Here is a 12,745-nt window from a genome sequence, read left to right on the forward strand (position 1 = left end):
AGTAATTAAATGCAAAATGGTGTGCTCTTATTGGAAAAATAATCAACAACCGGATTGTGTGATAAGTTTCCAGAGCCGCATGTCAACATAAAGGTTTCCTGTTATAACAACACTTTTTAATAAATGTTTTTGTTTACTAAACATACAACAGCATACTTTTTATCCGGTTATTTGTGCTATTTGTGCCTGTGTGCTATTTGTGCCTGTGTAACGGAGGCCAGCGGTAGGTGCTGTGCAGGTAAACCTCACTCCCCTGATCTCAAGAGGCAAACTAGCGACTGAAGCTAGAGCCTGCAGCCATTAGCCTCCTTGTTAGAGAGCCCACCTCCCATGCTGGAGACCTGGGTTTGAGACCTGCTTGGAGTAGTAGCAAGTAGAACCTGTGGGGGTCACACTGGTGCCATGAGCCGGATGGGAGTGAGGTTCAGGGGTGTGAGTGTAACAGAGGGTGGCGGTAGGTGCTGTGCAGGCAAACTTCACTCCCCTGATCTCAAGAGGTGAACTAGCGACTGAAGCTAGAGCCTGCAGCCATTAGCCTCCTTGTTAGAGAGCCCACCTCCCATGCTGGAGACCTGGGTTTGAGACCTGCTTGGAGTAGTAGCAAGTAGAACCTGTGGGGGTTACACTGGTGCCATGAGCCGGATGGGAGTGAGGTTCAGGGGTGTGAGTGTAACAGAGGGTGGCGGTAGGTGCTGTGCAGGCAAACTTCACTCCCCTGATCTCAAGAGGTGAACTAGTGACTGATGCTAGAGGCTGCAGTCTTTAGCCTCCTTGTTAGAGCGCCCACCTCCCATGCTAGAGACCTGCTTGGAGCGGTATCAAGTAGAACCCACGGGGTTACACCTGTTTATGTTGACAATTGAATGTCTATGTCATGTCTCACTCCACAGTGGTGGTTAAAATGAAGCTCATATAAAAGTAGACACTCTGGACTTTGTAGTATTTTATAAGTATTTCTGTTTTTCCCTAGTCTACTAGGCGTGATATATTCCTAGAAAAGTTCCAAAAACACATATTTTCTCCACACAAATGTTTCTATCTTCAGAGTAAAAGATGATTATCAACCCCATTTCTCCAAGTGCTTGCTCATAAACCTCTAAAATTTGAAGGTGTTTATCTTCAACCAGTAAAATTATGTGTAAGGTTTTCCAACAGAGGGAAAAACACACGTCTAACACTGAAAGCCAACAGAGTCGTGACTCATTTTATATCAGACTCGCGGCCAGAAAATAATTTGTTTATTTATACTGATTAAAAACGTCCCGTAAGTCAATTTCAGCGCCAGTGTGCCGGTAAAATAAGTAAGAAAAAAAGAAAAAGAAAAAAGAAAAACACGAAAACACCTTCTGCCTCAAGCTTCACGATCTCGACAGAGCTGTGGTCATAAAAACTGAATGAACAGAGAGAGATGAATGAATGTACAAGCTGTTTAAAAGTGAACACTCTTTCGCTCGCCCACATCCACTTATGCATGTGGTGATACACGCATGCGGCTGCCGTCTAATCCCTGACATATTTAGTCAGCAGCGTGAGAGCATCGTTTCCTGCTGTTTGCCCCGGAGTGTTTTTAATAGCGGCGGGTAGGAGTATTTACAGGCTGTGTAAATTCGTGAGAGAGGCCGCTTCCTCTGACAGCGTTCAAAACACACTTAACAGAGCCACAGCTCTTCAGAAATATACTCATTGGCTTTGGTAGGTGTTCAGATGTTGTTGTTTGTGCCGTCGATCTCCTCCCATTTCTCAGAAAGAACATCTGGGCTGCTCTCACTATGCTTTTATGTGATTAGCGATACTAGGATTTTCCTTCTCCAAAATAGGACTCGGGTTGAGAATTCCTGGCCAGCACACATGCATGACGCGGACGTTTCAAGTGCGATACTGGGTTAGTAAACCATCGCTCCTTCTATCGGGGCCAAAAGCGATCGTGTTCATAACATAATTATGAGATTACAAGTATGGCTCACATATGCGTGTTCTGCATGCTGTCCAGACTTCAAGCACAGGAAACATGGCTGTAAAAATATAAACGATCAAAATGATTCCAGGTTCATTTATGTTTTGAGGAGATTTCCTGGTTTGTGATGAATTTAGATTCATGTGTTTGTCAGAACTCAGTGTATTATTGGTTACAGTCCCTACTGAAGTCACGTTTGATAAACTTCTGTTTGAAGGGATGTTGTGACATTAAATGCGGCCTTTGTCTCATCGAGTTTCTTTTTTTTTTTGACATGTTATAAAAGAATATCAACAATAAGACAAACGCAGCTTCTCGTGATACTGAGAGACCTGAAAGCTTCCTTTTTTTGAGTGTTCCATTAAAGATGCGGATGTGGTAGCTCAGTGGTTAAGAACGTTGGCCTACTGATCAGAAGGTTGAAGTCTAAATCTCTGATCCATCAAGCTGCCACTGCTGGGCCCCTGAGCAAGGCCCTTAACCCTTTCATGCTCAGTTGTATAAAATGAGATCAACTGTAAATTGCTCTGGATAAGGGAGTCTGCCAAATACCAGAAAAGAAAATGTAATGTAAACGTAAGATTCCGACTAACTATGCATAGTTAAGGAATTTCAGACATGAAAGAGACCATATACTATTTAGGAAAAATAAACATTGTGCAAATTCTATTACTGAGTTGATTTGTAGGTATGTAGATACATCCATTTTGTGCATGAGTCCATATTCTGTACCACTTATACTACACAGGGTCGAAGGGAACCTGGAAATTCCTTAATTATGCATATTTAGATCTCGGAATCTTTACGGCACTTGGCAGACACCTTATCCATAATTTTTATATCATTTTATACATCTGAGTGTTAAGGGCCTTGCTCAGGGGCCCAGAAGAGGCAGCTTGGTGGATCTGGGATTCAAACCTTCACAACCTTCTGATCAGTGGTCCAACACCTTAACCACTAAGCTACCACATATAAAAGGGGGCTCAGGTGGGGAACATCCTGGACAGGATGCCAACCAATCAGAAAGCACACACACACACACACACACACACACATTCATTCCCACACTATGGACAATTCAGAGATGCCCATCAGCCTACAGCTCATGTCTTTGGACTGAGGGAGCACACCGAAATACCTGAAGGAAACCCCTGGAGAACATGCAACCTCCTTTAACATACAGCATTTAATGTAAAAGTACGTCTATACCAGACTGTACCGTGTCACTACAAGTCACCGTCATATCCCGTACTCGGCTCTCCGTTACTAGCCGGGCTCATCAAAGCATTAGTGAGGTCGGAAGTCACTGAACCATTTAGCCATATAGCTAGGGTGCAAGGCTGGTTGTGTTTAGAAATGTCACATGATCTTGTTTATGCTGTAAAAGTGGAAAAACCGCAGCTAGACACTCAACGAGGTAAACAGGATACGCTCAGGAAGGACTTGGGAAGGCCACAGGCTCCGGTGGGAACAGTCAGGGTTAAATCGGGATTTAAGAGGCAGAGGAAGATCTATTTCTAGGAATCTGGTCTTAAAAGTGAAATGAAAAAGTAAACATTCATAAAGCTCAGACTTTCATATGAAGCATTGTGTGGTGTGATTCAATGGTGAACAAGGACACAACCAAACAGGAGCAAATCTTTTGGCCTCCGGAAAGTTTTTATCAATTGCATAAAATAAACCTGGGAAATTGCCGGAATCTAGTTATATAACATCTGAGCATTTTCTACATTTTCCATGTATCCAAACTTAGACATTTTCCACCTCTGTTCATCTGTAAGGGTGAAAAAATATCATAAATGATATTTATTATCCATAATATCATTAACTCCAGAAAGAGTGTGTAAATATATATTGTCATTTTTGGCTTACCCAAAGCCTAATTAAGACGAACTCACACCCAGGAGCTCAGATTTCCTTCATCTATTAATAGTCTACACTTTATTTCATGGCAAACAGCTGGTCCCATTATCCAGTTCTATAAGTTTTGGCACCCTAATCATTAGTTAATAATGACGGTGTTCTTCATATTACTTAATATTACTGTATAAAATGCCAACATTCCATTCCCAGAGCATATCCAGATGTTCATAAAATCCGATTCGTATCTTGGAATCATCTCTCTAACGTCTATCGCGTTGCTTGCTCTCGTTCTCCGTACGCGTATCCTCTTACTGAAATGATTTTTCTTTGGAAAAGCTTCACATCATCATGGCTGGCTGGAATAATTGTTTATGTCTGTGTACTGAGTGGCGTGTGGCTAAATCAGATCCGATCTCCGTCTCGATTAGGGCTGATTAAACGAGGGAGGGCGACTTGAAAGGAACGGGGAAGAAATGTAAGCTCGGGAGGAGATCTAATCGAATCTTTTTGGAGTAGTCTTTGATCAGAAATAAAAAGGAGGAAAAATTGATTGTCTCTTTGAATAAGTAGGAAACTCATCCCTGAATGGGAACATGAGATGAAATATAAGTGGTGTGGAACGCTGGGACAGAAAGACAGACCTGTTCGGAGTTACTCGGAATAACAAGAATTATTCATGTGAGGCAAAAACGCTCTTGCACGGGAATAATAATAATAATAATAATAATAATAATAATAATAATAATAATAATAATAATAATAATAATAATAATAATAATAATAAGGCCATAATGTAGATTCACTGCCTTGTCGTAGATTTTACAGAAATACAGCTGGGAGACTGAGTTGACCACATGACACGAAAGCAAAAGAGCTAGCTCTAAATACGAAAGCAATTAACAGCTAATAAAAGCACAAAAGTAGTGAATTAGGCTGCTGGATGCTTAAATTCACTTTCTCATGGGGAAATCTGTGTTTAGAACCGAAAAAATATGTCATCTGAAGCACTGGAGGTAATTCTGTTGATCTGTTTTATCAGTCCAACGTATTAACAAACACACATTGTTTATTCAGTGTTATAGAGTTTATAGTACGCAAAAATGTATTATGGCTTTAGGAAGCTTTTTCATATTAATATAATATGTTAATGTTAATTTACTACAAATACATAACCAGTCAGGGTGCCCATGCTGACCTCTGTGCACTGCCGAAAGCACCAACAATGGGCACATGAGCATCAACTGGACCCAGTGGAAGAAGGTGGCCTGGTCAAATGTTTTCTTTTATATCATGTGGATGGCTGGGTGTGTGTGTGTCGCTTACGTGGGGAACACATGGCATGGGAAGAAGGCAAGCCGGTGGAGGCAGTGTTCCCCAATGCTTTAGACAATGTTCTGCTGGGCAACCGTTAGTCCTGACGTCCATGTGGACGTTACTTTGACACATACCACCTACCTAAGCATTGTTGCAGACCATATACACCCTTTTATGGAAACGGTATTCCCTGATGGCTGTGACCTCTTTCAGCAGGATAATGCAGCATGCCACAAAGCAAAAACGGTTCAGGAATGGTTTGATGAGCACAACAATGAGTTTGAGGTGTTGACTTGGCCTCCAAATTTCCCAGATCTCAATCCAATCAAGTATCTGTGGGATGTGCTGGACAAACAAGTCCGATCCATGGAGGCCCCACTGTGCAACTTACAGGACTTAAAGGATCTGCTGCTAACATCTTAGTGCCAGATCCCACAGCACACCTTCAGGGATCTAGTGGAGTCCATGCCTCGTCGGGTCAGGGATGTTTTGGCAGCAAAAGGGAGACCAACACAATATTAAGCACGTGGTCATAATGTTATGGCTGATCAGTGTATTTCTATGTATTAAGTGTAACGTAAACCTGTCGTTATTTAATTTTTGTTAAAGCGTGCGTATTTTACTGAAGTTATTCTGCTTTAAGTTGATTGATATAAAAAAGGTGATTTATAGCATTTAAGAATTATTATTCATCAGTGTGTACACATCACTGCATCCTGTGTGCAAAAACAAAACAGGAAACCAGATGATTTTCTAGTTAGAATTTGTTTTCTAAAATGTTGTTGTTGAGTGTTAGAATCAGAACTGTTTATTTAAAAAAAATAATAATAATTTAGTTATTTAATTACATTGAATTACAATCAATAATTATTGTAATATTGCTATATTTAATTATTTATTATATTAAAATTAATTAGCAATATAAATAAATAATTCATTATTAATTATTATAAAAATGATAATATAAAAACATTCTTTTTTTATTATTTTAATTTTTTATCATTTACTTTTTATTTTAGATGTATTTGTTTTTTTTTTTAATTTAAGATTTAATTACTTCATTAAGGGGTACGTCTTTAGACGCCGTTTGCAGACCGCCACGGACTCAGTCCCTCCTCGTCTTTCCTGCTCGAGCATTTTTTCACCAATTCTCAATCCGATTCCTCAACAGATTCTTGGGTCGGATTTGAACTGAGCAGCATCTGGTTACTAAGCCACTCGGGTCTTCTTGTAACCAGGATGCGTGGATCTGATTTCGTTTACAAACACGTAAGGGGTTTATTTATACAGTATACAGCACGTCCTACACAACCGACGTGTGTGGCGGCCTGGAAAAATGCTGACGTTGTCACGAGTTCCACGTCACGTCATTCGTCCAAATTCTGCTGTTTTTCTTGTATTGTATTGGAACATGGCATAGATTTTTTTTGTATATATAACCATATGCTTGTCCTTGTCTCCGCCCCTTATGTATATAAATCTGCTGCCCTACTGTATTCACCTGCTTTATGTTTCATCTCTAATTATTGTGGATATAAGAGTTGTTGCGTCTCTTTGCAAAGTCTTTCCACCGTTATGGTACGTTAATAATCCTAGTTTCCTGGTATTGATCTTGGCCAGTGTTTCCTCTGTGATGATTATAGATACTCCTTGTTAGAGAGATTTAATCCCACCCCTTCTATGGACTGTGCCGCTTGTTTACGCAATTGCATCGGTTTCAAATCTGGTTACACTCAAAAGGGAAGTAGGAGAAAATTGTTCTACGATCTATCTATGTTTTTTAATGTTGCAGCTAATTCAATTGCTCTAGAAATAATTCCCACCCTGTCAATCTGTAAAGTCCCGCCCCTTCAGAAGAATTGAGGAGCTCCAGTCATTGTTCCACTTCAGCGTGAATTTTGCAGTTTTTTTATTTGATAAAAATGTTGTAAACGGTACCGTACTGTTACACACACACACACACACATCTGCAATCAAAGCCCTTAAATGTTCTCAGTCAGCTCCAGATCTGAAATTTATGTCCTGTACAAGAGCTAACTGGATAAAAAAAAAATGCCGTAAACAAACAAATGCTTAACACATGTCAGATTTCAGAGATCGACTCCGTGTGCTTGTGCTTTTAATAAACGAATGATTTCTCGTCCGTCTGGATCTTACCCGCAACCCAAAAAGACACGAGATCAAACCTGGTGCAAACACACACACACACATACACACACACACACACACACACACATACACACACACTGTCTGAGCTCCTTTTACGTCACTCACACACTCTAACTGCGTTGATAGGCGTCATGAAATTAATGAAAGATGGCTGGAGTATATATGTGTGTGTGTGTGTGTGTGTGTGTTTAATACTAACCAGCAAGGTGCTTGCCCATGTTCTCCAGCTCTTTAGAAAAGAGAAGCTCCTCGAGCTGTAGAGCACGTCTCTGTGCCTGTGGGCTCGTACCCCTCACCGGCTTCACGTCCGATGTTGGCCACATGGGGTAGCGCTGTCTCACACACACGAAAGGTGAAGAAAGAGAGATGGATAAAGAGAGAGAGAGAGAGAGAGAGAGAAAGCCAAAGAGAAAGATAGAGAGACAGACAAAGAGAAAAAAGAGAGAGAGAGAGAGAGAGAGAGAGAGAGAGAGAGAGAGAGATGGATAGAGGGGGGAGCAAAAGAGAAAGATAGATAGAGAGACAGACAAAGAAAAAGAGAGAGTGGGAAAGAGAGCGGGAGAAAGAGAGAGAGAGAGAGAGAGAGAGAGAGAGAGAGAAAGCCAAAGAGAAAGATAGAGAGACAGACAAAGAGAAAGAGAGAGCGGGAAAGAGAGAAGGAAAGAGATAGGTAGAAAGAAAGAGAGGAAGAGAGAGAGAGGGGGGGGGGAAGTGAAAGAGGGAGAGAGAGAGAGAGAGAGAGAGAGAGAGGGAGGGAGGGAGAAAAAGCGAAAGAGAGAGAGAGAGAGAGAGAGAGAGAGGGAGGGAGGGAGAAAAAGCGAAAGAGAGAGAGAGAGAGAGAGAGAGAGAGAGAGAGAGGGAGGAAGAAAAAGAGAGAGAGAGAGAGAGAGAGAGAGAGCAACAGAAAGAGAGAGGACAAAGTCATAGAGCATAAGAAACCATAACTGTTGTAATGAGGCGAGTATAATTTTAATGCACACTAGAAAAACAGTGAAAACCACACAGCTCGGAGATGAAAGTGCTCATGGGTAATGAGGAGTGGTTGTGTGCGAGCGTCAGGGGCAGATTTGAAATCGTTAAAACCCGAGTGATCAAGAAAGACACGAGACGGCTGGCACCGGGCCTGACAGGAGTTCTGCTACTGCACTTTAGAAACGATAAAACCGCACAGTTTGGTATAAAATTTGAGCTCATGACTGAAAAAAATAAAACATAAAAGAGAACTGATCAGGGACTGTAAATCTAGATCAAGGACGACTCAAATCGGGAGACCGAGAAAGAAATTACGCTTGTCTGATCTGCTGATCTCCGAGGACGTGACACAGAATGGGGGGAAAAAAAGCGTCAAGTGTCTGGGAGCTCTGCGTGTGGAAAAGACAGACTGGTTGGAGAAGTTTATAGCGACTGGTGTAAGCACTCTGTACAGCCACGCTGAGCAGAAAAGCATCTCGAAATACACAAAATGACGCAGATGGATGACAAGAACGGAAGATTTCTCTCCTGTCAGTGAAGAACTGGAGAAAAAATGATTTTTCCATCCAAAAAAACAAACAAACAAACAAAAAAGTTTGTATAACTAACAAAATTTGATGAGGATGTTACCGAACCTCATACACCGTATCATACAATATGTCTACAGTACAGTGGAACCTCGGCATATGAATGCCCTCCCTTATGAATTTTCACCTTAAGAATTTAAATTTGCAAGAAATTTACAAAGCATTTTCAGCAAATGACCGAACCGAATGCTGGCTAAGTCGCACGTACGTTCGACTTGTTAGCATCAGTGGAAAGCCAAGCGAAGCGAGTTCAATCAGCGAAAGCTGTTTCTAAAGAGTCAACCCATGATACTTTCGGCATAGCTAGGTGATTTTTCAGGCGTTTTTTTGTTGTTGACAGATTGGTGGCGTGGGCGGTCTGTTCTATTTTTAGCCCAAGCTTGGTGGCACTACTTCCTGTGAGGACCCTTGACATGGAATGCTTGGCTTGGGTCAGTTCTTTGGAAGCAGCCATACAGTTTACATACACTTCGTACTGGGTGGCTGGAACAGATTATCTGCATTTCTTATGGGAAAACTCGTTTCACAGTACAGATTTTCGCGAATTAATTCTGTATTTAATTCCAGGTCCCGCTGTATCTTTTCCCCAGTATTTACACTACAATAGTCACGTTTTCCTATCGTCATGGTAACGTCTCCTCAAAAAAAAAAAGAAAGAAACCACACACATATCAGAACCCACACGTTCTGACGTGAGGAAATTTACGGCTCTGTCTGTCTGTTGTTTGTCTGAGCATATGGAAAACGCGGCATGTCTCTGCATCTCCACGTACTGTACACAAGCGTCTTCATCTTCTGTAACAACAAATAAAGCCTAAAAACTCCTTACGCAACCGGATTAGTGAATTACGACTAGACGGATTTTAAGCGACGCATGTCAACGTTAATGTTTGTGGAAGTTTTAATCCCTCATTTTTTTCCCCTCTGTTGCTGCGCCAGTGTTTTCTCTTGTGGTTTTCTGCCCCATATATTAGCGGTATCACCGAACGCTCCAACCCGGAGAGGACTTTTCTCGGTGACATCATGATCTGGAAAAGGAACGCGTTGGTCTTCGCTATAGCATGATTGTGGCCTTCGGGAAGAAGTTGTCGTTATTGATTGTGATGCGTGCGTGCAACGCGGACCGCAGCGACTCAAACGTCTTTGATGCACAGGAGGTAAAATTCCAGCTTGACGGTGCTGGCCCGAGCTGTTTATTGGCCAAACGAGAAAGTGGCATTTCCGTTTACGAGTGTCAGAGGGATCTGCTAAAGCTGGCATGGTGAGGTCTCAACCGAGGGTTTTGGAGAAGCTTCTGTCCGACAGCGAGATGTGGATCCAGTTTCTTGTGAAATATGAGTCAATATGAGAGCCCTGTCCACATCTAAAGAGCTTTTTGCTATGCATGTGGGTGGGAAAGGCTGTGTGTGGGTCTGTGTGTGTGCATTTATATGCATTTGTGTGTGTGTGTGTGTGGTAAGTAGCAGCGGCCAGCGGCTGCAGTGAACCCAGTTATGGCAAGCCTCAGTCAACCACGGGCCAAAAGGCCACTTTGAGCAAGTGAACCATTAAAACCCCACACAGTTTCGGCTGTAACTGCCCCAGAGCGTACACCAGTGTGGCCGCATTCATTGGAAACAGTTCCCAACGTCACGGGCGAAAGCCAGAACTTTTTAACTGCCTGCTACAGAGAGCTGCACAAGCCACCAGAACACACACACACACACATTATACATGCAGTTATACATGAACACACACTTCTACACATTACAGAATACAAATTAGAGCAATATATATGCATTTATTGCCATACAGATATAATGTACCTAGAGTACACACACACACACACACACACACACAAACACAAACACACATATTATACATGCAGTTATGCATGAACACACACTTCTATACAAGTCAGAATACACGTTATAGCAATATATATGCACTTACCGGCATTACAGATATAATGTACCTTGAGTATACACACACACACATACACACATTATACATGCAGTTATACATGAACACACACACACATACAATAAGTGCGTTGATATTAACACATGATCTGGGTCGTCATCGTGTCAGAGCTGCTGTTATAGAAAAATAGATCTTCTGACCAATCAGATTTGAGATGTTACTGAAACCACACACACCCACACACATGAAATTCTAACACATACTTGTATTCGTTATACATATTATAACATGTTATACAAGATGTGATAGACATGATAGTCATTACACATGCTATACATCATGCCAGCACACACACACACACACACAGTTTATTACACATGCATGTAGAAGGATCCCATCCTACATGTTTAACACAAAAAGTGGGGGTGTTGACATCACACCATCCCTGTGGGAGAGATGGAAAGAAATGGAGCGATGGAGAGAGGGAATCCCAGCTTGGCTCCGCCCACAAACACATGACCGCAATGCCACAGCCGTGGCTCTCTTAAAAGCAGTTTAGAAGATTTGCGAGTTGAAGCTATGACGTGTTAGATGAGGTTTTAAAAGCACTTCTTTTTTTCTTTCTTTCTTTCTTTTTTTTTTTGCTGTGGTCTGCCTTTGAGTTCCCAGAAATTCACTAGAAACCAATTTCTACTTTATTGCCACATGATGAAGAGACACACATGCTTTATGCATTGGGATTGATCATGAGATTTGATTTAGGAAATAAAATGCTGTATTTATTTGATATAATGAAACATTTTCTTGCCCTACATCACTTTCCGCTCATCTGATTGGCTGAGGCAGGGTTTGGTTCCACCCCTTTATCTCTGGCTCGTGTTCGGGGCTTGCCTGTGTTTCAGGAGTGCGTAATCATATATTCCTAAACTGTGTTTTAATTCAGTTTGGATTTATTAGACAAATAAATTGTCATGAATCAGCTTTGGAGAAATTTGGATTTAGAAGTTCTAATGTTGTTGTTGTTGTTCCTTCGGCTGCTCCCTGTTACGAGTCGCCACAGCAGATCATTTGGTCCACGTGGTTCGATTTGGCACAGGTTTTACACCGGATGCCCTTCCTGACACAACCCTCCCATTGAGTCCAGGCTTGGGTACTGAGAGTTAAGTCTTCAGTGGCTGGGTTAGCGGCCCTTCCCCAGAATCGAACCCAGGCCACGGCAACGAGAGCACGGGATCCTGCCGCTGGACCACCAGGAGGCTACAAATAGAGGTTCTAATAAACCTTCAAAAATTAAAACAGGTGAAATCCATCCATTTTCTATACCCGCTTTATTCCTAATTAGGGTCACAGGGGTCTACTGGAGCCTATCCCAGCACACATTGGGTGAAAGGCAGGGGTACACCCTGGACAGGTCGCCAGTCCATCACAGGGCCACACATATAGACAGACAACAACACACTCACACTCACTCCTATGGGCAATTTAGAATTATCAGTCAACCTAATGAAAATGTTTTTATGGACTGTGGGAGGAACCAAGAGTAAACCCACGCAGGCACAGGGAGAACATGCAAACTCCACACAGAAAGCCTCCCTGCCTGTTCGAACCCAGGACCTTCTTGCTGTGGGGCAACAGTGCTACCCACTAAGCCACCGTGCTGCCCCAGGTGAAATCAGTGCTACTATTTTGGAAAGTGTATCTACATGTAGATCAGGGATCTCCAACCATTTTTTTAACTATAAGAGCTACTTTGACAAAATTAAGGTGGTTCAGAGCTACTTTATTAGGAACATTTCTATTATTATATTATTAGTAACATGTATTTAAATAGCTTATTGCGGTAATCCAAACCAGCTGAATATGCTACGTTTGTGTGGAATTTTTTAAATCAATTATTAATGATTTCATTCATTCACATCGATTCTGTCATTCTAAGCAGCTTCCAAGTTATATGGATCTGCCAAGTGTTTTCTTTATCCTTTAT

General features: G+C 41.8%; 1 protein-coding gene across 2 annotated transcripts in view; it reads right to left on the reverse strand.

Annotated features, from left to right (window-relative positions):
* lg23h8orf34 (linkage group 23 C8orf34 homolog) overlaps window positions 1-12,745 on the reverse strand; it is a 92,453-nt gene that overhangs the window by 12,343 nt on the left and 67,365 nt on the right. For both annotated transcript variants that reach the window (XM_058376724.1, XM_058376723.1), the window contains exon 11: window positions 7,500-7,632. In XM_058376724.1, the coding sequence (XP_058232707.1) occupies window positions 7,500-7,632 (133 nt within the window). The remainder of the gene's footprint in view (window positions 1-7,499; window positions 7,633-12,745) is intronic.

The sequence above is a fragment of the Hemibagrus wyckioides genome, linkage group LG23 (genome assembly GCF_019097595.1).
Source record: "Hemibagrus wyckioides isolate EC202008001 linkage group LG23, SWU_Hwy_1.0, whole genome shotgun sequence".
Lineage (NCBI taxonomy): Eukaryota > Metazoa > Chordata > Actinopteri > Siluriformes > Bagridae > Hemibagrus > Hemibagrus wyckioides.